Genomic DNA, 25,672 nt, shown 5'->3' on the forward strand with positions numbered 1-25,672 from the left:
CTCTCGGGAGCAGGTGACTGGAGAAATCAATTCAGATTAAGGGCAGGAAGCCAGTCTTTTCTTTCTTCAGTCTCCTCCCCAGAACTGGGCCCCTCCCTAACACAATGAACCAGCAAGACTGTTTTGTCTCAGTACCCAGGTGTGAGTGCTCGGCCCTGTCTGAAAAAAATACTTTGTAGTCCCTGTACTGATGGATTTCTGGATATACTGTCTGCCTCTTGCCTTCCATCCCCCTACCCAGCGGAGAGAAGAGCCTTCTTGTTTGTCTCTGTATCCCCCAGGGCAGATGGGACACAGCTCAAGGGCCAACTCTGAAGCCAGGAGAAGCCTATCCTCCTCTGACCCTAGAGTGTGACCCCAGGAAAGTCACTGACTGTCTCAGGGCTCTAAACAACTCAAACCAGAGAGAGTCCTGCCCAAGTAGAGGGTATTTCCTCACCCTGGACTTCTCGGTCCAGTCTCTACCTCTAGATCCACGTTCTATGGCTATTCCTTGCACATAGTAAATGCTTAATAAATAAATGCTTGTTCCACCAATTCATAAACCAGTAAGTTTTTATTAAGTGCCAGATACTGTAGTAGGCATTGGGGAAACAAAGACAAAAACAAATTGTCCCAGAATTAGATTCCCTTCCTCATAGAAAACCTTTCTATTGCCCTGGGTCAAATCTGCAGAAATAGGAGAGATGGGAGTAGTTACAAATCATTTGGCTTAAAATAATGCTTGTTGCCTCACCCTAAGTGAGTACCTGCAAAGACCTTGGCCTAAAGGGCCCAAGGTCTCCCAGTGTATCCTGGGTCATCTCCAGTCATCCTGAGGAATATCTGATCACTGGATTCAGATGGCTCTGGAGAAGTGAGGCTGGTGACCTCCATGGTCCTCCCTCACTCAAAACAAAGTCAAGTGCAAGTCATGTCATCATTTCTCTGATGGCATGGTCTTCTTCAGCAATGGAGGGCAAACACAAGATACCACAGCAAGATTCTCAAGGCAAGGATGCTTCTGGCAGCCTATCCTTGGCCAAGACACTCCCTTTGCCTCAGCTCTTCCTCTATAAACAAGGGGGCTGGACTCAGCTGACATCTTAAGTTCCTTCCTGGTCTCGAGCTATTATCTTATGATTACAATGGGCACAGAGGCAGGGCAATGATGGAAACATGATTTCTGTGCTTCCAGGCTGAGAGTTTATGGCCATTAGTCTGTATTTACTTTAAATTAAAATTAAATACCAAGTCAATTAAGCTGTTACAACATCCTGATCCTGCTGGATTCAGGTATTGACACAATGGGGTAAGGGTGCAGTGCCCCAAGATTTTGAAGGTAGAACCTTGATTCCCTAAGCTCTATTATCCTGCCCCCTCCCAGGTCAGGCCATAAAGATGCAGGTTCATGCAGGTTTAAGTACTCTCACAACCTCCAGTGCCACGTAAGGTGAAAATTCTTGGCTCAAGTTTCAACAGTTGGCTAACTGAAATCAAGGTGCCTTGAATTGGACACTATCTTGAATAATGGGACTTGTATTATGTTTTCTTATGTTGTATTATGTCATGTTAATGATAAAAGAAACACAGACATCCTGGATTTATAATTTCAACTGACACCTTGACATTCTCTTATCTTATTGTATTTATAACCTATCTTATTAAGAAATTTCTTTCCCACATGATGGTTCAACATATATGGAGACTATAATTTTGGGTTGACACAGGGATTGCTCTCAGTGTATAAAGTGTCTCCTTCAGCTTGTTTACTTCTGAAAAAAGGGTCAAGATGCCTGGTTTTGAGTTCTGGCTCTAACATTTACTAAGTCAGACTCAGAGACTATCAAATCTGGATAAGACCTTCGAGATGAGTCACCCTCTCTGAACCTGTTTCCTGATCCATCAAATGGGAGTAATGAGGCCTACCCTGTGTACCTTACCAGAGACATATGGATCAAATGAAATAACATTGTATATAAGTTACCTGCTTTGTAAGATATAAAGTGTTACATGAATGTTTAGATGTTACTGTTACTGTACCAAAAGCCAGTGTCTGTTATGATATCTCTTCATACTTCCTGGCAGGGATAGCATCTGGCCTCAGAGAAGGGGGTAAGCATGAGAGTACCTGGCTGGAAAGGGGCATAGAAGCGTAGTTTTTGATAAGGAGAAGGTAATAGATTTGACTTAAATGACCTCTGGAGATTGCTATGAACAACAAAAGGTCAAAAAAAGAAAATAGATGATGCCTCCCAGTGGACAACCAGAGACAACAGGTGTCCTGGGCTTCAGATATTCCTTTCTGCAAGGAAATGATCAGGAGATCCAGAAATTCCAAAGGTGCAGTATCCTTCCTTAAGCCAACAATCTGTCTTAGAGAAGCCCATTGGACACACAAAAATGTTTTTGAATCAAAACTACTTCCTAAATGAGTCACTCTATGACTCACTGGTATGTAAGCTACTCCACATACATCTAGAAATATGCATGGAGGTGGCCTACTCTCACAGCAGGAAATCCTGGACCACCTCATTGGCCAATAAAAGTTAAGGCCAAGCAAATGATGTATTTCTTAAAAAGTCAGTCTAACCCTTTAAGCCACTGAGTGAGGGTGACTCCCAACTGGAGACTGTCTGAATCTTATCCTGCTGAACAGTGTAACACATTATGAGTATGTAAATATTACATTTATAAATGTACATAATTTAAGAACATATTTTTAATGATTCTGCTCTCCACATCACAAGCTTCGGATACTCACCACCTGGGTGACCCTGCTTAAGCAAGTCCCTTAACCTCTCCTTTTCTTCATCTATATAAAATGAGAAGGTTGAACTTAAATCAATTTTAAAGTCACTTTCTAACATCAGGTCTATGAGGGGCAGGTATGCCACTGAAGACTTGAAGTTTCAGTGACAATAACAGTATGAACGTTAATTTTCAGGATTTGCATAAGATACATAAATGCCTTACCCCAGCAGCCTAATAGGGCAGTTAGCAAGTTTTTGCTATCTAGCCTAGTCTAGTGGAAAGGGAACTTACCTGACTTGGAATTAGAGGTCCCGGGTATGAAGCTGAGCTCTTATACACAATATCTGTGATTTGACTTCCAGTGATTCATAACTGACATTTATATAGACTAAGTATAAGTAAACAGTTTGACAGTACAGGACATTTCCGTTTTGATTTCATATCTCCCAGCTCCTCAGTAGTGCTTGGCACACAGTACGAATTTAGTAAAAGTTGAATTATTTCACTTGAATCTCACATCTGAGACAGATACTCAGGTATTGGGGAAACTGAGACACAGAAAAGTTAGAGATTTATTTGTCCATGGTCCCACTGCTACTAAATGTGGTTGGATATGAATCCAGGCTTCCTAATATCAAACCCAGGGATCTTTCCACTTTTCCAGGTGTAATGTTAAAGATCTTCTCTCCATTAAAAAGCCTCACCTGAAGCCAATTAAGGGAAGCTGTTTGTTCAGTGAGGCACTGGGTCCCAAGGGTTGTGATGCCATCTGGCTCTGAAAAGTGTATACATACTCCAAGATGAGGTTTTGCTTTAGGGGCTTGAAAGAAGGTTCATGTGCTTGATGACTATGGGTAGCAGCTAGGGAGCCTCCAGGCTTTGAAAACCCATATGTTGGTGCTTCTCTCTTCTCTCTCTGGTAACCATATATGTATGTATGGTCAGACAGTTGGATCTGTCTGTTGATCTGTGATGTCTGTTGGTCTTTATTTTTCTGCTTGTATTTTTTCTGTTGGTGAATGTAATTAAAGTAGATTGCTGACCCCTCAAAAGTTGCTTTCCTTTTAGAAAAGCAGATCTAAGAACCTGTACAGCAGGCCCTCCTGTATATGTCAGGGTGCTTGCTGCTACACCAGGTCTTAGATTCAGAGAACACACTTAATTTTCCCAAAGTATTTTCCCACATATATTCCCCAATCCCCTAAACCAGAAGTTCCCAGCCTGGGGTATACTTACTCCCAAGGAGGTAGGAGCTTGTCAAGGAAGTAAGGGGAATACTTGGTAAATAGATCGATTTACCAGGCAGTCCAGCCTCAAACCCTTACTAGCAGTGTGATCTTGGGCAAGTCACTTAATTTCTGTATGCCTCAGTTTCCACCTCTGTAAAATGTGCAGAATATTTGAAAGAGTTGTTGTGAGGATCAAATGAGCTAGGATCTTATGATTTCAATGGAGATAATAAATAATAACTAGCATTTTTACAGCTCCAATGAGAATGTCAAGCACCACGCACATGAACCTTCGAGCACTATAATATTGCCCCTTTAAGGTTTGCCAAGTGCTTGGCACATATCTCATTTGATTTGAAATGATTTATATATAGATATAGATATATAGATACACATATTTATATATTATATAATACAAATATATTATTATTTATATATATAATGTGTGTGTATGCACACACATACATGTATAATTTAAAACTGATAATTGATGATACATTCATCTCCGTATCTACGATCCCATGGTTTCAGTGGGATAAGTTAATAATAACTACTGTTTATACATTAAATAAGAGTCCTATATTATTTGTATTCTATATAAACTGAGGCCCGACGGGGCTGCCCAAGGTCACGGAGCGCCCTTGGGTGCGAACTTTCACCCTCTCCTTCCCCCAGGTGGAAATGAAGACCCCTCCCCCCACCGAGGGCTTCCGCTCCCTGGGTGACTCATTTTCCCTCTCCCCCTCCCCCTCCCTCTCCCTTTTTCTCTGCATCTCACTTTCCCCACCTGTTAAATGACTCTGTGATCCCAAAGGCCCCTCCCAGCTGAGATCCTACAACCGCCCCCCAAATCAGACCACCTACGTCCCCCTGCCCCATCAGGAACCAACTCGCTTTAGGCCTCACCCCCGCGCCAGGTACGCCTCCCGTCGGGCCTCCAAATCTCGCGATCCTTCAGTTCCCAAGCCCGTAACCCCAGGCTACTAAACTCGCGAGAGATGTCACAGCCTCATGGGAGTTGTAGTTTATTACTCGGTAGTCAGCCTCAGAATCTCTAGCCTGGGAAAATGTACTGCGCAGGCTCGGACTCCCGAGTCCCTGGGGAGGAATCCACGCCCACCTGGACTTCAAAGCCGGTTTCCTCTTTACACCTTTATAAAGTTCTTGCAATCTGACGGTTGGGGAACTGCAGATTACAACGTGGTTTGCTGATGGTCTTTGACCATTTAATAAGAGTACAAGTCACATGCGCAAATTCATCAGTGACCGCTCTGCCTTTTGTAGATTACTTTCTATCTACTCTGGACACATCTTGCATGTGCCCAGTTATTGACACGTTGTTTTCCCCCATTTGACCGTAAACCCCTTGAGGGCAGGGAATGTTTTTACCTCTCTTTGTATCTCCACTGCTTAGCATTGTGCCAGGCACATAGTAGGAGCTTAATCAATGGTTCTTGACTCGCAAAAGTCTCTCACTTAGCTCTCCTATCTCTGGGCTCCTCCAGTATTTAGGATTCAATACACAGAGTTTAGCACTGAACAGGTTTTACCACTAGAACTTGCAGCTCCAGGAACATCTACAATGCAAGGGATCCAAGTCTTCGGGCCGTCCTTACATTTAATTAGCCATGGAGGTACCTAGTAAATACTTGCCCACTGAGTGGCTGCACAATTTTTGCCACGAACAAGTGGTTCCCTACCCAGATCCCCAGGTACCCCCAAGACCACTCACCCTTTTCAGGAAGCTCTCCCTAATGAACCCTTTTCAGTTATTACATCCTTGTCCTTCTATAACTATATATATATTTAAAATATGCACATACTCGAATATATATACATATATACATACACATACATCTCTTTATATATAGATACATATATCTCTACCTCTGTGCCTATGTGTTGCATGTGTGCATGTATATGTATATGTGTATAATATATACATATTTTTTTTCTCATGATTACACCATGATCTGACATCTTCCCATTCAGAGGGTGAGCTTAGGAGATCAGGAATGTTTCTGTTCTTTATAGTGCTGTCCAAATTGGTGAGGTAAGGTTCTGTCCCCTCCAAATTTTCAGTCACAAGTTACATATTTTGGTCAATGGAATGTATTTTCCAAATCCTCTGCCCCTCCCTGTTCCACCCCACCCTAAGACATTTAGCTCTTTGGGGCACCAGAAATGTCCCCTTGCAAAGGACATCTAAGAGTTCTGAATGCTCCAGACAGGTCTCATTTGTAAGGAAAACCTGTACACTGTCCAACATGCTAAATGCAGAAGTCCATAGGCCAGGTCTACCCTGCAATGGAAGGACACAGAACTCTGGGTTCTGCTGATCAAGCCCTGTTTGTTCCAACTATCCCTACTGGCTATCACCTAATAGCTAACACCTCTCCTCAGCTGAACTGCTTGAGATAATCTAAACTCAGTGCCTCTACTTTCTCTTTACTGATTCTCTTTTAAAGCTTCTGAAATTTGCCTTCCATCCTCAATATTCAACTCAAGCTGCCTTCTTCCAAGTTTACCAGTGAGCTCTTAACTGACAAATCAAATGACCTTTTCTCAATCTCATCCTTCTCTGCATCATTTCCTCTTGGTTTCCATGATGCCACTCTGCTGGTTCTCCTGTCTGACCCTTCCTCAGTTTCCTTCACTGATTCTTCACTCAGGTTAGACCCACTCACCCTGGAAGCCCCCCAGGGCTCTGTCCTGAATCCTCTTTTCTTCTCCTTCCATACTATATCACTTGGTGCACCCTTCAGCTTCCATGGGTTCAATTTTCATATGCAGGTAATTCCCAGATCTACATATCTAACTCTAGGTCTCTCTTCTGAGGTCTAGTCCCACAACATTTGCCTTTTGGACATCCTGAACTATCTATCCCACAGGCATTTCAAATTCAACATGCCCAAGTCAGAACTCATTACCTCTTCTGAACTTCCTTTTAATGTCAAAGGCACCACCATCCTCCTGGTCACCCAGGCTTGAATGTAATCCTCAACTCCTCAGTCTCAGTCACCCCACTTGCCAACCTGTTATCAAACCTTATTGTTTCTACCTTCAAAATATTTCTCATGTATGTACCCTTCTCTTCACTCCCATAGCCACAATCCTAATTAAGGCCCTCATCTCCTCTCATCTGGACTCTTCCAATGGTCTTCTGGATGCTCTCCTGCCTCAGGTCTCTACCTAGTCCAAGGCTTCCTACACTCAGCTAGCAAAGTGATATTCCAAAAGTTCACTTTTCACCATGGCATCCCTCCTACTCAATAAACCCCAATGATTTCCTATTACCTACAGCGCCAAATATGAAATCCTAAACCTGGACCCTTCCTACTTTTTCAGTCTTTTTCACATTTTACTCCCACCAAGAATTCTACTTGAGATTCCTCACACATGACTCTTCATCTTCCAACTCCATGGCTTTACCCCTGACTCTCCCCCATACCTGAAATGTTCTCCCTCCTCACCTCTGACTCCTAGGTTCCCTGGCTTCCTTCAAGACTCAACTCAAATCCCACCTTCCGCAGGAGGCCTTTTTCAGTCCTTGTCCCCCCCAAATTCAATTAGTGCCTCCGTTCTAACGTTCCTTTCCATCTACTCTGTATATCTCCTATGTACATAGCAGATTATCATCTCCACCATTAGAATGTGAGCTCAAGAGAGGGACAGTGTTTTTGACTCTGTCTCCAGTATTTAGCATGGGGCCTGGCACATATTAAGTGTTTAATCAATTGTGTGTTGACTGTCTAGGGCTGAAGGCAGACTGGATTTGTCATTTGTTCAACCTGCATACACAGAATCCTGAAAAAAAAAAATCCAAGTATGATGATGATGATGATGAGCCCAGTAATGAGCTAGGTATAATGAGCTCCACCTAAGGACAAAGGGCACAGTGTGAATCCAAGGTGCCAGATGATTCTTGTTTATTGTTAATAAGTCTACAGAGTTGACATTCAATTACCAGAGACAAATACAGAATGGCTCAAAGTGGGGATTGGTACAGGGAATGTGGCCAACCCCCAGTGAGTAACATAAAAATACCTTCTGTCTAATGGAGGGTGTCAGGACAAAAAGAAAATTCAGTTATTCTCCAGATGGCCAGGCGCTGACAAGGGACCAGAGAACACTCCTTCCCCCAACCCCCCCACCCCACCCTGACCTCTGCTCTAGGCCTACATTGGAGCTCCTTTCCCTTTGCCCATGTCAGACAAGAAGTACCTACCTCTTAGATTAGTTCAGAGTGTAGGAAGAGAGGGACCACCTGCCTCTCAGAGAAGCTACAAAGGTGGGAGAGAATGTCAGCCCTTCCAGCCCTTCCAGGGATTGGGGCAAAGAAGTGCATAGATACCCAGAACCAGAGCCCCCACTCCCTGGGAGGGTAGACTAGGGCAGACCCAATGGACTGGGCCTTAGACACAGGACTAGGCTTCTAGCCAAAGACCTGCCCATTTGTTAGCCTAAAATCACTGCTTGGCCTATGGTCTCCAGCAGGTCTGAGCAGAGAGAACTCTGGGAAGAAATGCAAAGTGAATATGGCAGACAGAGTATTAGGTAAAAGTCCCAGTGAAATGATGAGCCCCACAGGAAGCAGGCTTGAGGGAAAATGACCTCATGCTGCATTGAAGGGATCTTTTGGGGTTATCAGACAGAAAGCAAGTCACAAGTTTTCTAAAAGTACCATCAGCACCAGGAATCTGGGGCTGCGGACATAGGAGAAGGGAAGGACAACTTACCGGTTTACTCTATAGTCCTTTTCTGCTATGAGGCAGAGGAAGGAATAGCATTTGTCTGGTCTCATGGGGAAAAGAAAACATGGGGGTCTTGAGAAGCAAGCACGAGACTAAGAGCCCAGAAATGATGGGCTGAATCCTGATTTTGCCACTCGCTAGTTATGTGACCTTCAGTGAATGACTTCCTCTCTCTAGGACTGTTTCCACATCTCTAAAATGCAACAGGTTGGATGAGATGGTCTCTAAGCCCCCTTTCAGTTCTAACATTCTAAAATATGTGATTCTCCAACCCAGTCACCCTGGGTTCCTAAATTAGTATCTTATTGTCCTATGGAAAGAAGCAATAATAGGAAGGGGGAACTCGATATCTATAGACCCAAACTTGGGAACCAGTTTAAACAAAGTCTTCCCATGCAGTTTCCAGTTCTTACAAGAGATCGTTGGCTCCCTAAGTATGTAGAACCCAAAAGAGACTCCAAAAGGATCTTGAATTTGCCTGTGTTAATCCATGGCAAGACAGGGGCCCAGAGCCCCAGAGGCTTAATAAATCTGACAATAGCACAAATAGATTCACTTCTGGAAAGGGCACTCAGATGTCAAGTGATCACATAGCCACACAAAGGATAAACAAAGGACCCAGAGTATCTGGGAGATTATCAACCAGGGCTGCATGATGGAGGATGGCTGATCTGCCTAAAGCCTCCATCTGGTCCCTATTGATCAACAAGCAGCAGAGGAGGAGAGCAAACATAAGAGGCATCATACTGAGCAGGTTGGTACAAACAGGGATATCACCACTGGATGGAGTATTTCCTTTTAATAGAATATACAGGATTAAAATTCAGAATGGGTTTGGTTTTTTTTTTCCTATGCCCTTCACAAAGAAGACTGATGGTCACAATACAGAATTCAGCATATAAAGCAACCAGAGAGACATCAAGGATAGGAGAGTGGGTGGAGAGTTATTGCCATCTGACCCTAAAGGGAATGGTCCATAGCCTGCAACCTTCATTTTCTCCAAACACAGAGGACCAAACTGTGGCCTTTGTGCTGAGCAAGGAGCCAAACATCAGTGCTGGGGTGGAAGTAGGAAGAAGCCTCTGTGGCATAGAGGGAAAAGTATTGTTAGCCCCATACAATTCTCTCCAAGTGATGGCTGATATTAGGATGACCCCAAAGACAGTGAGACTTAGAACATGACTCAGCTGCAGGAACTCAGAACATCAGCTGGTAAGATTTACAGTGGCCAGCATTTCCTTGATTTTGAAGGCCCCCACAGTCTAGAGAATTCTCCTGCTGGAAATTATTTTCTGTCTGCAGTGCTTCCATCTGAGGTTGGTCATATGTGTTTTTATAGATTTGTTTGACTAAGCCCATAGTCAATGTTCTGAGTCTTGTCTCCTCAGCATCTAGACCTTAAGAACTCTTCAAAAGTAGAGATTCCAGTTGACAAGGGATTCCATGTTGAAAACAGGGCTTATTTCTTTCCCATCAGACTTGGGGCAGGGAGTACTTAAGGGTAGAAATTGTGTCTCCCCAATTTGACCACAGCTTCCCTATACTACTACCATCTCTCCCCCCTCAGACTGACTGGGACTGTGTCTGGGGAGTGGGAGTCCCCAAAGGAGGTCTCTGGTCATGCAGAGTGCATGAAAGAAGCCCAATCAAGAATGATTAAAAGCTTTCTGATGAACCAAACAACCCAATTTGCCTCACTTCCATTTGGGGTCAAGGGTTGAGGACACCTGAAGACCAGAGACCTTAATTCCCATTGTAGGGCAGACATTCAAGGCCAAGGACAAAGCCCCATCACTTCCTCTTGGACCTACAGACTGGAGCCATCATGCCATGCAGCTACCAAGGTGTTTTAAAGGTCAAAACAGATTGTGTCTCCTTCATGTCCCCAGCAATTGCTAGATGCATATAATCTGTTTAGCCTCCCTGGGCAGGAGCCTCTGATCATTCCAGATATATGAGCGTGTACCATAGCACTCTCAACTCAAGCTGCACTTTTACCTGTTAGTCCCAGACGATGATTGTATCAACTGCCAAGAAGTGACTGAATGTCTGCCCTCTAAAGGAAGTTGGCTTTGCCCCCCCTATAACCTGTAAATGCCACTGGACATCAAGGAGGGACAAGAAGGGTTGAGCAGCCATGGGTAAGTAGAGATAAGGGAGCCTTTGGCATGGACAGGATTTCAGCAGGCTAGAGGGTAACCTGATTATAGGTCTCAAATCTCAGAAAGTCACTGCTGGGGTCAGGCAGGTTAAGTGGTAAGGAGTAAAAAAGGGTCAAAATGAAGAGAAGCGAGAATGCCAGAAGGACTATGGGACAGGGAAAGCCACAGCTTTGTTCTGATGGACATTTGAAAAACTGTTCCCAGTCTAAGGCTGGTCTCTTCTCTCTGTCTTTGCAGGCTGAGATCTCAAAGTCACGGGCACTTTTCTAGATTCTGCATGCACACACTATTCAAGTTACACCCCAAGACTGCTACTTCTCTCTCCTGTCATGAAACAAAGTTATTAAAGAGTTCCAAAGATCCACTTTCTGGCTATGGGGCACCCACCATTCATGCCCACACCTGGCCAGCAGAGCACTTTGTGGGACTGGGGGCATCTCAGCTCCCCTTAGCTTGGGAAGACCAGGCAGGAGACCAACAAAAGGATAAGGTATCACTCATTTCGGCCCTGGATAAAGGCAGGGAATGAACCATCTGACTCAGGCCATTTTGGATGCAGTCTGAAACATTAGATTTCAGGAAGGCCGAGGGAAAAATACACATTGGGTACAGGGAAGGAGGAAATGGGGTGAGTTCAAGAGATGGGAAGCAACAAAATATAAAATCAGCAAGAAGAAAGAAAGGCTAAGTTGAAGAAAAAGAGGGGCAGGTGGGATAGTTAACTCAGCCCTGTAGTGCAGCAATCATACACGAATACTGTCATTTTCTAACACACTGAAGAAACCATCCCCAGCTCGTGACACCATGGCAGTGAGAAAGAGCTAAGGGGTGGTAAAGAGGAGATATCTCAGAAGTTCATACCTCCTCCCCTACCCACACCCCCAGTCAACAGCTCCAAGAGAAAGAGGGCAGGATGGACAGGAGTCCATTGGAACAGCATCCTAAGCTGGCCTTTAATGGACAGCCCTGTCCAACTCCAAAGTCAGGCAGGGAGGATGTCCTTAGCAGTCATATCAGGTTGGTGATGAGGTCCAGGCTGGGCAAGAGGAGGGTAGGAAACCATAATGCTGTGGCCCTGGGGATTGGCTTGATTCTAAAACATACTTAGCACCACGACAATGGGCATTTCCACTGTACACTAGATCACAAATGAAACACAGACACACAGGTACTACCACATAGCACCGTCTGCCACATGGACCCACGGCTTCTGCAGATACCACAGAGGGAAAATGGGGATGGGACAGTGGGTGGAGAAATATACATATATATGTAATTCTTTTCCTTTTTACAAAGTAGAAAGGTAGGGAAAGAAAGGAAAAGATAGGAAAGGGCAACCCCAACTTAATCACCAAGATGGACAGAAGGCAGCTTTAGATCAGCTCTTCTCCCCTCCCTGCCTTCCTACTATTCCCCCTTTCCTGCCCTCCCAGTCTCCTGTTCACATCTCATTGGAGTAAGTGTAATTGGGGGTAGCAGAGTATGGATTCTGATGTTGGCTCACAGCTCCCTGGGCAGCCCCCATGGCAGCATTCTGGGCTGCCTGCTGAACATGTGGGTTCTTCCAAGCTCCAGTAGTCCACTCTTCTTGGGCTTTACTTATACTTCCACCACTGCCCCGGTAGAATTTATGAACCTGTAGTCAGAGGACAGAGATGAGGAGGATGGGATTAGAAGGGAGAAGAAAGAGAGGGAGAGAAAAAGATTATGGGAAAAGAAAAACCAAAACTTTCCTGCCCCAAAGTTCTAGGCCTTTCTAGATGGGCATCCTTTCCTCTAATAGGGTGATGTTTCTCTTTTTTCCCATCGAGGAAAAGAGGTACTAAGAAAGTCAATGGCTTGACTACAATGAGAACCCAGAAGTCTTAGCTCCCAAATTATGTTCTGTCTACAAGTGTGAAAGCTCAATAGGATTAGAAAGGGAGAACAGGATGGCAAGATGGGAAAGGAATCGTGGCTTTGCCCCTAGCTCTACTATACCTGTGTGAACATAAATCACCTCCCTCTGGGCTTCCGTTTTCTTATCTACAAAATGGCAATGCTAATTTAATCAAGGTTAAGGTTCCTTTTGGGTTCCAAATTCTATGAGCCAATAAATCTCAGCTTAGAGGAAAGGGAAAAGAAGAGATGGTAAGGAGGACTGGGGCACAAAGTGGAGGAGGGGCAGTAGATGAGACTGGAGCCAATCTACAAATAAAAATGTTATAGCAGACTCCAGAAAAAATTAACGGGGCTCATCAAATAAACGAAAAGCAGCAATGGAACAGTGAGTAAGTTAAATGCTGCCACTAACACACATTGGCTAGGAGAGTCTAGATAAGTAAATGGCTGAAATTCCCAAGACTCTGGAAAACCTAAACACTATCAGCAGAATGGCAGCCAATCCCAAAGCTGCAGTTCCCTGGGGCAGTTTCCTAAACCAATAAAATCACAGAACTAAAATGAAACCCCAAACTCATCAAATGTAAGCATTCTCTTCTGTGTGGGGCCTAAGTATCTATCTCCAAATGGGCTAATGCCCCCTAAGACCTCCCGTATAGATACAACCTTGGCTCTCAGTGACCTAGCCAGCCGAGGTCCCCTTAGGACACAGAGGTTTCAGGATTTTCATATAGAGACAGGATATCTTTCCAGCTCCATCCAGCCTTTATTACCCCAGCTGCCCCAGAGGACTACGTACCATGCTGAGGGCGATGAAGGAAAAGACAGCCATAAGTGAGAACATGATGGTGGGGATAAGCATCACCACTGCAGCTCCCACATTGGTCCCAAAGAAAGTGATGGTTGCAATCCAGCCACTGTAAGATTTGGAACCTCAGTTAAAGACCCAGTCCATTGTCACAAGACCAGACCATCTCATTTGCACAGGGAGAGACTGCACCAATAAGGACCTCCTTTCAAATGGCACCGGAAGATTCAAACCACTGCCACAGAGAAGAACCTGCTCCACTGGCATAGTGAAGAACTATATCATTGGAACAAGGAGTGATGGCACCATAGTCAGAGGGAGGAATCCTGCCCCATTAGCACTAGGAAAAACTACACCAGTGGAACCACGAGGGATCTCACTCCAATGGCACTGGGCAGGACCACCCATAATCAGTGAAAGAAATTCTGTTCCATTGGTCCTGGGAAGGAACACACTCCTATTTTTTTTCCCGTTATTACTAGAAAAAAACCCACATCATTGATACAAAGATGGGACATCCCAGTACCACACAATGCAGGTTTCTATCCACAATGAGTATTCCTCTCCTCTAGCAGTCACTACTAGATACTCTTTTTCTAAACTCTCCCCATTAGTCTCTTCTTTGTTCTCACCCAGCATTTCCCAAAGAAAATACCAGGGAACGCTGGTGTTCAGTGCAAGGTGAATAGAGATTGTATGAGGGAATGTCTTTACTAGTGATATTTTTCCTTCTAAGGTATTAAATATGAAACATAGCAAAACTATTGATTACATGCAGCAAATTTTCAACAAGAAAATGGATTGATTTTCCTCTATTTTCTTCCCAAGTTGTTCCAAAGTACCTCCCTCTTTCCAGGGGACTTGGGTGTTTCAGTCTTCTCAGACCAAAACTTATGGGCTTCATCAATCTATCTCAAGCCCCAAATTTTTCCCTGGCTAAACAAAACTAGGGAATATTATTCTGATCGTGACTTATCCACTACCCCAAATTTTAGTTGATTTCCCAAATTTGCTTGGTTCTGTCTCCCTCCTTTGAAGGACTGCCCTGCCCTGGGCTAAGCCTCCATGTGCCTGAGGGGCTCCTTGCCCTCCCAGCACAGACCATATCATCCCCACCCCCTCCCAGTTAGCAACCCCTGCTTCCCCAGCCCTTCCCTCCATACCAGACTCCCCAGCCAGGAATCCCCACAGACTGGATGATGCTGATGACCAGTTGAGCCAAGAAGGTGAAGAAGAAGGCCATGAAGTTAAAAGAGCTGTCCGATCTGCAAGAGGAGAAGGTAAAGCTGGGGTCATCCAGTAGATTCACTACTGGCAGGGAAGAGTTGGGAAGTGTACAGAAGCTTCCTTGTTCTAAGGACTTTCCACCTCTTGCAACCCCAGCAAGTTTGGAATAAACTAAAGACAGTTATAACCCCCTTAGGGACAGGTGGGACAAATCTCATCCAGTGGGCCATGCCAGCTCTTTGGGTGCCAGGGCTTCTGATGGGAGCATAAACTCTTTTCTTTACATGATGCCACAGTGGGTGGGATGGAAGGAGAATTTAGGAGTAGGTAGCTATTGTGACTCCCCCCAGGAGCCCCTTATGTCAACCAAAAACCAGTGGGAATGATTTTATGAGTCTACAGAGGGTTAGGTCTTTGCTCAGGGCTCTTGTATTCATAGTGGCCCTTAGGTGCCAGAGGTATCAAAGGCAGCCTGAAAAAAAACAGAAAGGGAGCCAGAAGACCTGGGTTTGAATTCTGCTCATGTTACTCATTACCTTTGTGACCTTGGGCAAATCTCTGACCACTCTAGGTCTGTTTTCTTGTCTACATTGAAAATGAGGGTTAGATGTTTTTCAGTGAACCCTTCTAAATGATCTGAAACTAGGAGATGGGAAAAGTCATCAAACTCTTTCCCCAGACCAGAGACCGAAGAGACTATATGGGCCTAGACAGGGATAGGAAGCCTTGGGCAAAACTAGAACATTCCCAGCATTTCAAAGGGAGTTCTGAATCACCCAACTGCCTCTGCTGGAGCGGGGCTCTTTGTTCAGGGCCTCTCTCTGGCTGTAATACCTATCTGCCTGCCTCAGAAGAACCTGTCAAGGAATCATTAGCCCTTGTCTAAATATCTGGGGCAAGAGATCCCAAGCTCTCTGAAGGGGCAGTCCTGGAGAAAAGAGAGAGAAACAGAAGGAGGGGCAAAAAGAGGGCAAGGAAAAGAAATACAGATGGAGGGGGGGACAGGAAAGACAGGGATGGGGGGCTGAGATGGGAGAGGGAAAGGTTGGACTCAGCAGTGACCACTTACTTGAAGGCTTTGTAAATAGGCCGAAACCAGCAGACATAGGAGCAGGGGGTAAAGAGAATGAACCAGAGAAAGGCCAGTCCAAAGTTAACAGCTCCACCGCCTCCAATCAGCCACGCCAAGCAGCCCACCAGGTTCATGGCCAATGTGATGCTGTTTACTGCAAACACACTCATGCAGAAGAATACACGCATGCACACACACACACACACACACACACACACACACACACACAGAAATCGTAAGAAGAAAGCTGAGACCTCAGGGCATCCATCATTCCCCAGCCCTGGGAGGATGGGGAAGCAGGGTCTGCACCTCGAGGATCAACCAGGCAAAAACTCCCGAGCCCAGAAAATCTAGCTCACAGTCCCCCAAACTCTGGGGCCTAGAAGTGACCAAGGACCAGCGCAACTGTTCCTAGCTACTACTCCTCCTATACCACTCCCAGCTTACTCCAGAGCCATGATGCAATAACCCCCTCAATCTCTTCCACCCCAGGGAGTATCTAACCAGAAAGAGAAGCAGATACAAGTCACAGTTTATCAGGCTCACTCTTTGATGCCCACAGGCATCACTGTTTAATTTCCTTAGAGATCTTGTGCACAGCTGGGGTGTAAGATCTCTGATATTTCCCAAAGACAATAAGCTCCCCATACTGAAATGAGATAGGATCTCACTACACTTCAAATTAAGTGCCTTCACCTCATTCCCAGTCCCAAGATCAGCTCTACATGCCAACAGGGACCCATGGGGGGACACTGGAATCAGATGAGAGAATAGGGGGTGGAGAGAAAGGTTTAGATATAAAATATTGGAGGTAGAATGGCACTTAAAGAACCAACTAGTCTAACCCTCTCATTTCACAGATAAGGAAACAGAACCAGAGAAGGGAAATGACTTGTCCATGTTAGTGACAGCCAGGATGGGAACCCAGGACTCCTGCTTGTCAAACCAGTGCTTTTGCATCCACCAGGGTATCATGAGGCAAAGCAAGGACAGATGCTCTACTCAAAGCCTTCTGGAAAATGGCCCTTAAATAAAAGGTAGAAAGAACCAAATGAAGAATCTCTTACATTGTCATTTAACCTTGATTTCTCCAACCAGACTGTGAATTCCCTGTCCCTCCCAAAGGAGAGCCTAGCACTCACCAAAAACACAAGAGGCATGCAGTAGATCTGTTACTTAAATAAAAAATCTACTGGCCATCCTGGTTTAATTAATGATGAAAACAATGGTATTTATTATTTATATTACCCTTTCTAGTTTTCAAAGAGCAAAAAGACACCAGATCTCATTTGACCTTCCCAACATCCCCATGAGGTAGGAAAGAGAAGGTATTAATATTCTCATTCAATTGAGTAGTTTGCCCAACTACACACAGTCAGTAAAATGGGTAAACCACCAAGTTTTCTGAATCTTGTGCCAGCATTCCACTGCACCAACATTTAACTGAATATTGATTCAATCGAACTACTTCAGAGATAAATAAAATAACATCAAAATCCATCTTGAGGAACAAAAGGTCAAGAATTTCAAGGAGAATAATGAAAAAAAAAGTGGGAAGGAAAGGGGACCAGAAGTACCAGATCTCAAATGATGATACAAAACAGAAAACATCAAAACAATTTGGTATTGGTTAAAAAACAGAATGGGTCTTCTCCCTTTGCTTTTTCTGTCCCCCTTCCTCAATGCTTAATGATAGTAATAGCTCATATTTCAATGTCACTGGAAGGTTTACAAAGTGCTTTCCTCACCACACTCCTGTGAGATCAGTAGCCTAGGAATTCTCCTCCCCAGTTTAGATATAAAGAAATTGCAAGAGGTATAGTGACTTGTTCATGGTCACACTTGAAACATATTCAAGTTGAGATTTGGACCCATGTCCAGAGTTAGGCACACAATGGGTACTTGATAAAGATGACAAGGAACGGAAGGAAGGAAGAAGGAGTCCAAGCTGTATCTTACAAAGCCAGAGCCACTTCAATGCCATCAAGAATTCTACTGGGTCAGGAGGACCCCAATGCTTTCCTGAACAGGTGGCTAGACAGGAACTATGGACTTTGCCAGGTTTTAGTAGATAGAACAGTTATATTTGCAGACATTAAATCTAGGCCCTGAGGCTCTATAATGGAAGCCCCCAAGATCTAGATATCTCTTTGCTAAATTGGGTTTGTGTTGGTAAGTCTAAATCACTTCCAATTACCCCAAGGTAGAATAGCTCTCCACATATGGCCACCACCTTTCTTATCAATCAGGTTAGCGACCTTGGAGTGAACCCTCCCTCACTTCCTCATCCAATCAGTTAACCAGCTTTATTTGTTCTTCCATGGCACCAATCTTATCAGTCCCCTTCCACCTACTCATATGGTCCCCACCCTAGTTCAGGCTCCCAACACCTCTCACCTGAACTACTAAAGTCCTCACCCTTCTCCCCTCCCCCAATCAGTTTCCTGTAGACCAAGGCCAGAGAAAAGGGGAGACAACTTAGTTCTAATCTTTCAGCTGCTATAAGTCTAAATTCTGCAATTAAAGCTATCATATAGGAGAACCTGCATTTTTCTGAGGAACACCAGGAAAAGGTTATCTACGTATTTAAATGTATATAACCCACTATGTCAAAAGACAATGTTTTTGGGAAAGAGTTCAAGACATCTTGTGAAACTGGAAATCCTACCAGCTTTTGAGTAAGTGTACAAGAATACCTGCTAATAGTTTCCAGGAGGACAGAAATGTTTTCATGAATATTCAAGCTTGAAAATAGAAATTCAGGTCAAAAATGCCCCTAAGTTTTAACAGAAATTCACTGGTACTCTTAAGTATTTTTATTAAAATGATAAACAAGATAGTTAGAAAATTGTTTTTTGGATTTTGAAGTTCCCTACTGTGACTAAAAAGATCTATAGATTTTGCAAATTTAAACATCTGGATATGAACCTGTCTAATTGAACAACTTCCTTTTATAGAGAAAACTATCCAAAATATACAAAGGTATTGGAGTCACTTAGCACGGTGCCTGGCATACAGTCAGTTATTAATAAATGCTACATCATCTTATTAAGGTGTTATTTGCTCCTAAATTTATCCAAATCTTCTAATACTTTTTCTTTGGCTTTAATAAATAGGCAGGGCCACCTCTGAGAACAAAATACGAGCAAGAATTGAAAACAGTACATGTCACAAGAACTTAAAATATTAAGAATGGAGACAAAATGTGGAAGAGATTGTCTAGACAGTAGGCATTGTCAGTGTTGGAATTAGTGATTTGTCCTCCAGAAATCAGAACCCTACAGCTGTAGCATATTCATATTAATTTTCTCCTATAATCACTTTCTTCATAAAATCTCATAATAGCATTGTGAGAGAAGTTATTAGTTTGCTATTATATTAACAACCAATTATTAAATTAGGATTAAGGCTTTTTCTTTTTTATTTCCTCATTCAGGGATAAGGCAGATAGACGAGATTGTCCTAATCTTCAGGGAACATGCTCCTCCTCATTCTTGGGGTAGGTGCACCCAACTAGAAGACCTTACTTCTTTTTAAAGTGTACATAGAATCTAATCTAGGTGAATTCTTGCCCTAGGGCAATGAGCCTATGTCCTTGCCCTTCTCCATTGGAGTTTGGGGTGACCCAGCTCAAGGAGAAAATTAATCAGAGTGGTCTGGATGGAGATGGACTCTTCTCTCCAGATTGCTGGAGGTGGCTGAGTCTCAAAATTAAGCCACATTTTCAGCAGGAGAAGCTGAAGACTTCTAGCCCACCTCCTCATTTAAATGTCCACTAATCAGTGTTGATATCTCCTGGCAGAGGCATCCCCTTTCAAAAAAATATTTGAGGCATGCAGTGTCTCCATTTTGGTTACCGAAAGAAACCACTGACTATCAACTTGCTGATTATCAGCTAGCCCAATTAATAAATTGATTATTAATTACCTAGAAACTCTGTCTCTTGGGTTTTTCACTTGTCACAGTTGTTTTGCATTTATGATCTTTAATTTAATAATTGATATTTGGTTTGTAATATGTTATAAGAAGGATGTGGTACGTTATATATGAATGTGAGGTGGCATTAGAAAGACTCAGAAAGAGCTAGAAGCTTTTATAAAGGTCTTTTATGAAGTTTATGAGTACAAAAGATAGATTCTTTTCCATGACTGTTATGTATTATCCTGCACCTAGAAATCAATCCCAAGACCTGCTAGAATCAAAGTTAGCTTTAACGTAATTACACACTGCTTTAATTGTAAGCACTGGAATTTTAGGGATGAGATAGAATCCCTTGGGGACATAAATCTGACTTATCTACTGCCTATGATTTCACCTTGATCCTGGAAAAGGGTTTATGTGCTAATAAATCAGCAGTTTTCCATGCAAGACAAAAATGGTGAGCAGTTATCTACTGGAAGTGCTAAAAATGTACATCACATTTTTCAACCTTTTTCAGATGGATGTTGATCTCTAAGAAGGTCAGGAAGACATCGAGGTGAAGTTATTATGCATAAACTGTTTTTTTTTTCTAAATCTCTTTAAATAATCACAAGTTGACTATTTCAAAAACCTATGATCAAACCTAATTGAAGGAGTCTTGTCCCAATTCATCTATGAGAGGTGAGGGTGTAACTTTTAAACAGAGGCCTGGCTGAACCTTTTAATGATGTTACCACAAAGGCTCTCTTTCCCCTTTTAAGGAAAATTCCTCCGACCATTTCAGAAGACATGCAAATGTGTAATATGTTTCAATCTCACTAGGAATCTTTGAATTCATAGTGACTGGGATAGAGGGGTGGGAAAAACTTTCTTTTAAGAATCAGTCTTTTCCTATTTGTTGCGTGTACAAAAATGTCAGGGATCCTCTAAAATCACAGACAGTTGTGTGGAGTAAAGTGTCCATTAAAGAAAAAGAACAGGTGAACCTTAGTCCATGAACAGGTTCAAAGAGTCCCAAGGTTTGTGCTCTCTCTCTCTCTCTCTCTCTCTCTCTCTGATTCCAGGTCCTCTTCTGCACCATCCTTCCTTTAGAATCTAGAGATGGCCTCAACCAACCCTACTGTAACTTGCTTATAATCTGAATAAAGTGTCTCTGACAGACTTCATCCAAGATGCTGAGTGAAGCAGGTTTCTTCTACAGTACCATGGCAAGCAGCCATCTGCAAACCTGCTTTGAGATGACAGGCAGACCCAGCAAAGCCCACAGCTGGGGAAGAGGTGGGGAATCCAGCATCAGTTCCAAGCTGGGAGAGACTCAGGAGTGTTTCCATTCCTGGTTTCACACCCCACCCCCAGTTCCCTAAAGTGAACAGCAGTAGATTGGTCAAAAGCATGGCTGGAAGAGGCACATACAAAGTATGGCCTACGGCTAGGGATAGACTACCCAGAAAACAATCATTTCTCAGACTGGACACCCAGAATAGTGACTTTCTCTGTAGTGTACAGTGGTTAACTCCTCAATTCTACACTCATTCAAGGGATCTGACCTCTAAAGTCTGAGGCAGGTCTCAGGGCTTCCCTAAGAGGATGCCACTGTTAGAAAGGGAGTGAAAAAGAAGATAAGATAGAGAGGGAAAAACTACATAGGAGAAAAGGGAGACCCAAAGGGAGAGGAGAGGGGCTAGAAACCTCCTCCTCCTCCTCCTTCTCCTCACCAACTGCTCAGAGAGAAAAGTAAACAGGTCTAGCCTCTGCCTTCTGGTCCAAAGGAAAATCTGAAGCATGGAAAGAGGAAACAAAGGCATGGAAAGGGAAATCTAGTGAGGAACAAAGGTAAGGTAGAAAAAAATGGCCCCAGGGAGTGTTACTCTACAGGTTACCAGGGCAGGTAGGAACAGAAAACACAAAGTAAGTTCCTATTTACAAGGGGCTAACATTCTAATAGAGCATTCTATACCCTTTCCATAGCAAAGATAATCTTAATTTGTTTACTATTCTCAGAGTAAAAGGTAAAATTTAGGAGGCCAAGTAAAGGGGGTGTACACATGGCAGCAGGGGAGATGGCAAGAATCCTGGGTAGGCCTGGGTTTTCCTGGAGGGTAGCTGGACAGAAAGTGGAGCATACTACCTGACTCAGTCCCAGAGGTCCAAAGCTGAGAGGACTGAATCCTCCAGGATGAAGGAGCCTAATATCTACAAGTCAGGTCTAGAGAGGGGTCATTTCAGGTGGGGCAGATGGTAAGATGCCCAGGTAAGCCCAGAGTTTCCTGGTGGATAGCTAGATAGGATGTGAGGCATGGGCTGGAGTTGGGAAGCTAGGTGAGTTACATTCACTTATGTGATACTTTGCAGAGACCAGAATATAAGCAAATTAGGGGGTGGAAGCCTAAAAGACCTCAAAGGCAAACCTGTGTCCTGGGGCGAGTAAGAGGGCCCACCCCCTCAATGCTCACAATCTCCTCCCCTTCTCCCCCCACTCCTATTGTCCCAAGTCCATCCCCACCTGCTGATACTTACACATCCAGAGATAATAGAGGCGCTTGGTCATGGTGAGGTGCTGAGGGGGGATCTCCGCCTCGAAGTCTTGATAGAAACATGGCTTCAGAGGGATGAACTTGGGCAGGGGAGGGAAATTGTTCACTTTCTCTGCAGCAGAAACATAAATCAAGTCAAGGTCATGATCAAATGAGACAGTATATGTAACGCACTTTGCAATCTTGAAGCACAATATAAATGCTAGCTATCTTTACTGTCACAGTAAAGACAGCTAGCATTTATAGAGCACCTATAATGTGCCAGCATTTTACAACATCTCATTTGATCCTCACAACAACTCTGAGAGGTAGTTACTATTATTACCCCCATTTTACAGATGAGGAAATGGACAAACAGATGTTAGGTGACTTGCCCAAGATCACAGGGCTAGTATCTGAAACTTGATTCCACATGAAGTCTTCCTGACTCCAGGCCAAGCAGTATCCAATACACCACTTAACTGCATATTATGGACCAATTCAATTCAACAAGCATTTATTATGCTCCTGTTATATGCAAGGCACTGCACTAAGCCGCTGGGAGTCCCAGCCCACAACGACCTTCTGGGGGAGGGTTGATACATAAATAAATACAAGATAACAGGAGGAAAGAGAAAGTATTCTTCCCTAGGGGCATCGGGATTTATTCTTTATTTACTTGCTGTTAACATATATTTATTCTTTCATCAAGCATTTTGTCTTATTGAATATTTATCATCATCAGTGAGCAGCTAGGTAGCACAGTGGACAGAGTGCTGGGTCTGAAATCAGGCAGATTCATCTCCCTGAGTTCAAATCTGGCTTCGGACACTTACTGCGTGACCCTGAGAAAGTCACTTCACCTTGTTTGCCTCAGTTTCCTCATTTGCAAAATGAGTTGGAGAAGGAAATGGAAAACCACTCCCGTATCTTTGCCAAGAAAATCCCAAATGGGGTCACAAAGGGTAGGACACTACTGACATGACTGAACAATATCTTCAGTACCAGCTAACGTTTTTTATCTTCTTCCTCCCTCTCCGCACTTGAAGGAAGTTAAGAGGAAAATAAATAAGAATACCACTAATGAGAATTAACATTTATGTAGTATACTTATATGCAGTCTCAGCTGAGTCTCACAACACTGTGAAATCGAAAGCACAGACACTGTTATTCCCATTTTAAAGATGAGGAAACTAAAGCTAAGAGACTTGTCCATGATAACATAGCTAGATTAGAGATTAAATTCTGACACCCTGAACATCTTTCCAACAGACCATGTAAAAGCTTGAGAGCAATGGGGGACAGAAAGCGAGAGAGGAATACAGCTGGCCCCTTCTCTAGCTAGGGTCATCCTCAACTCAACCACCTTATGGCCCAACCCCTTGTGCCATGGGGACCTTAGTATTTGCATTGAGTCAGGATGGAAAGACCTCTACAGTAGGGCAGGAATGTTAATGCCGGGAGAGTGCCCACTCTTTCTCCACCAAGGAAATGAGATCAGAGTTCAGAGCTGGTGAGACCAATCTGATAGCAGCCAAATCAAGTCACATGGACAGCAGGGCATCACAGAAATCTGGCTCCCAGGAAACTTATATTTAATGAGAAATTACTTGTTTTTCTCAGCCTCAGAAGAAGGAGGAACAAAGAACTGAAGTTATAGGGAGGCAGATGTAGGCTCAATATAACTAAAAACTTCCTAACCATTACAGCTATTCAGAAGTGAAGAGGATTTTGGAGGCAGTATGTTTCCTGCCTTGGAAGCCTTCGAGGAGGGCATCCTTGTTGAGGTAAGAGGTGGACCAAGAAGTATCTTCCAAGTCAGCGATTTTTAAAATCTACAGTGTCCTTAATCCCACCCCTTTTCCTTCACTGGAGAGATCTGAGCCAAAGGTCCATAGGGATAGTGAGGGGTCTTGATCTGTAATTCATTAAGGAGCACCAGGAGAGGCATCCACACTTCCAATGCTGGTTGGCATCTCCTCTGCATAAATTACAGTCTTAGACAGTTGCCAAGGGCTTTCGAAGGTTGAGTTCTCTTAGGTCACAACACTAGTATGGCAGAGGCAGGACTTGAACCCAGCTCTCCCTGGCTCCCAGACCAGCTCTGTATGCACCATGCTCCACTGCCTTTAGTCCAGGAAACTGGAGGCTCAGAATAATAAATGAGGGAGCAAAGCATTCACCACACAGCCAGGCAGTCTAAATAGACAAGACCAAAGGGTACATTTTTCTTTTCTTTTCTGAGAGAAAGTTAATTTTTTTTATTGTTTCATTTATCAATTTATTTTTTGACATTTATTTATTTTTAATTTTGAGTTCTAAATTCTCTCCCTCCATCCAGCCCCTCCCCACCCACTGAGAAGCTATGTAATATGATACCCATTATACGTGACATGCAAAACATATTTCCATATTAACCATGTTGCAAAAAAAAAAAAAAGAAGAAAAAGAAAGTGAAAAAGTATACTTCAGTCTGCACTCAAAGTTTATCACTTCTCTCTGGAGGTGGATAATATGGAACCTCATGGTTCCTTTGGAATTGTCATAATCAGAGTAGCTAAGTCTTTCACAGCTGATCACTGTTACAATATTAATGTTATTGTGTACAATGTTCTCCTGGTTCTGCTCACTTCATTTTGTATGAATTTATGTCTTTCCAAGTTTTTTCTGAAATTATCCTGCTTGTCATTTCTTACAGCACAATAATATTTCATCACAATCACATCTTATGACTTGTTTAGCCATTCCCCAATTAGCCAATCCTTTCAATTTCCAATTCTTTGACACCACAAAAAAAAAGAGCTGCTATAAATTTTACATATATAGGTATGTATTTATATGTATGTATGTATATGTGTGCGTGCATATATATATGTACATATATATATATATATATATCCTTTTCCATTTGCTTTTGCGTATTTGAGATGAATACAGACTTACTAGTGGTATTGCTGGATAGTCACAGTTTTAAAACCCCTTGGGTGTGGTTCCAAATTTTTCTCCAGAATAGCTGGACTAGTTCACAATACCACCAATAGTGCATTAGTACACTTATTGTTCCACATCCCTTCCAGTATTTGACATTTTTCTTTGTTTTCCTGCTAGCCAATCTGACAGGTATAAGATGATACCTCAGAGTTATTTTAATTTGCATTTTTCTAATCAATAGTGATTTAGAGCATTTTTTCATGACTATTGATAGCTTTGGTTTCTTCTTCTGAAAACTGCCTGATCATATCCTTTGACCATTTATCAAGTGGGGAATGGCTCTTATTTTTATACATTTGACTCCATTTTCTATATATTTGAGAAATGAGGCCTTTATCAGAGAAATTCAATGTATAATTTTCCTACCAATTTCCTACTTTT

General features: G+C 43.2%; 2 protein-coding genes across 11 annotated transcripts in view; both read right to left on the bottom strand.

Moving 5' to 3' along the window:
• PPCDC (phosphopantothenoylcysteine decarboxylase) overlaps positions 1 to 5,030 on the bottom strand; it is a 52,804-nt gene extending 47,774 nt beyond the window's left edge. Inside the window, exon 1 of one of the 8 annotated variants that reach the window (XM_072628321.1) lies at positions 4,869 to 5,030. Coding sequence is in view for 3 of the 8 variants with exons in the window: in XM_072628316.1 (XP_072484417.1) it covers positions 4,750 to 4,841 (92 nt within the window). In the remaining 5 variants the exon portion in view is untranslated. The other 7 variants (XM_072628318.1, XM_072628316.1, XM_072628315.1 and 4 more) reach the window with 7 other exon arrangements.
• A 2,844-nt stretch (positions 5,031 to 7,874) lies between these two features.
• SCAMP5 (secretory carrier membrane protein 5) overlaps positions 7,875 to 25,672 on the bottom strand; it is a 63,183-nt gene continuing 45,385 nt past the window's right edge. For 2 of the 3 annotated variants that reach the window (XM_072628356.1, XM_072628355.1), the window contains 5 exons: positions 22,305 to 22,433; positions 15,864 to 16,020; positions 14,731 to 14,832; positions 13,559 to 13,676; positions 7,875 to 12,514 (listed from right to left, as the gene is read on the bottom strand). In XM_072628356.1, the coding sequence (XP_072484457.1) occupies positions 12,320 to 12,514; positions 13,559 to 13,676; positions 14,731 to 14,832; positions 15,864 to 16,020; positions 22,305 to 22,433 (701 nt within the window). In that variant the 3' untranslated portion in view covers positions 7,875 to 12,319. The remainder of the gene's footprint in view (positions 12,515 to 13,558; positions 13,677 to 14,730; positions 14,833 to 15,863; positions 16,021 to 22,304; positions 22,434 to 25,672) is intronic. The other variant, XM_072628357.1, reaches the window with a different exon arrangement.

This window comes from Notamacropus eugenii, chromosome 1 (genome assembly GCF_028372415.1).
Source record: "Notamacropus eugenii isolate mMacEug1 chromosome 1, mMacEug1.pri_v2, whole genome shotgun sequence".
Classification (NCBI taxonomy): Eukaryota; Metazoa; Chordata; class Mammalia; order Diprotodontia; family Macropodidae; genus Notamacropus; species Notamacropus eugenii.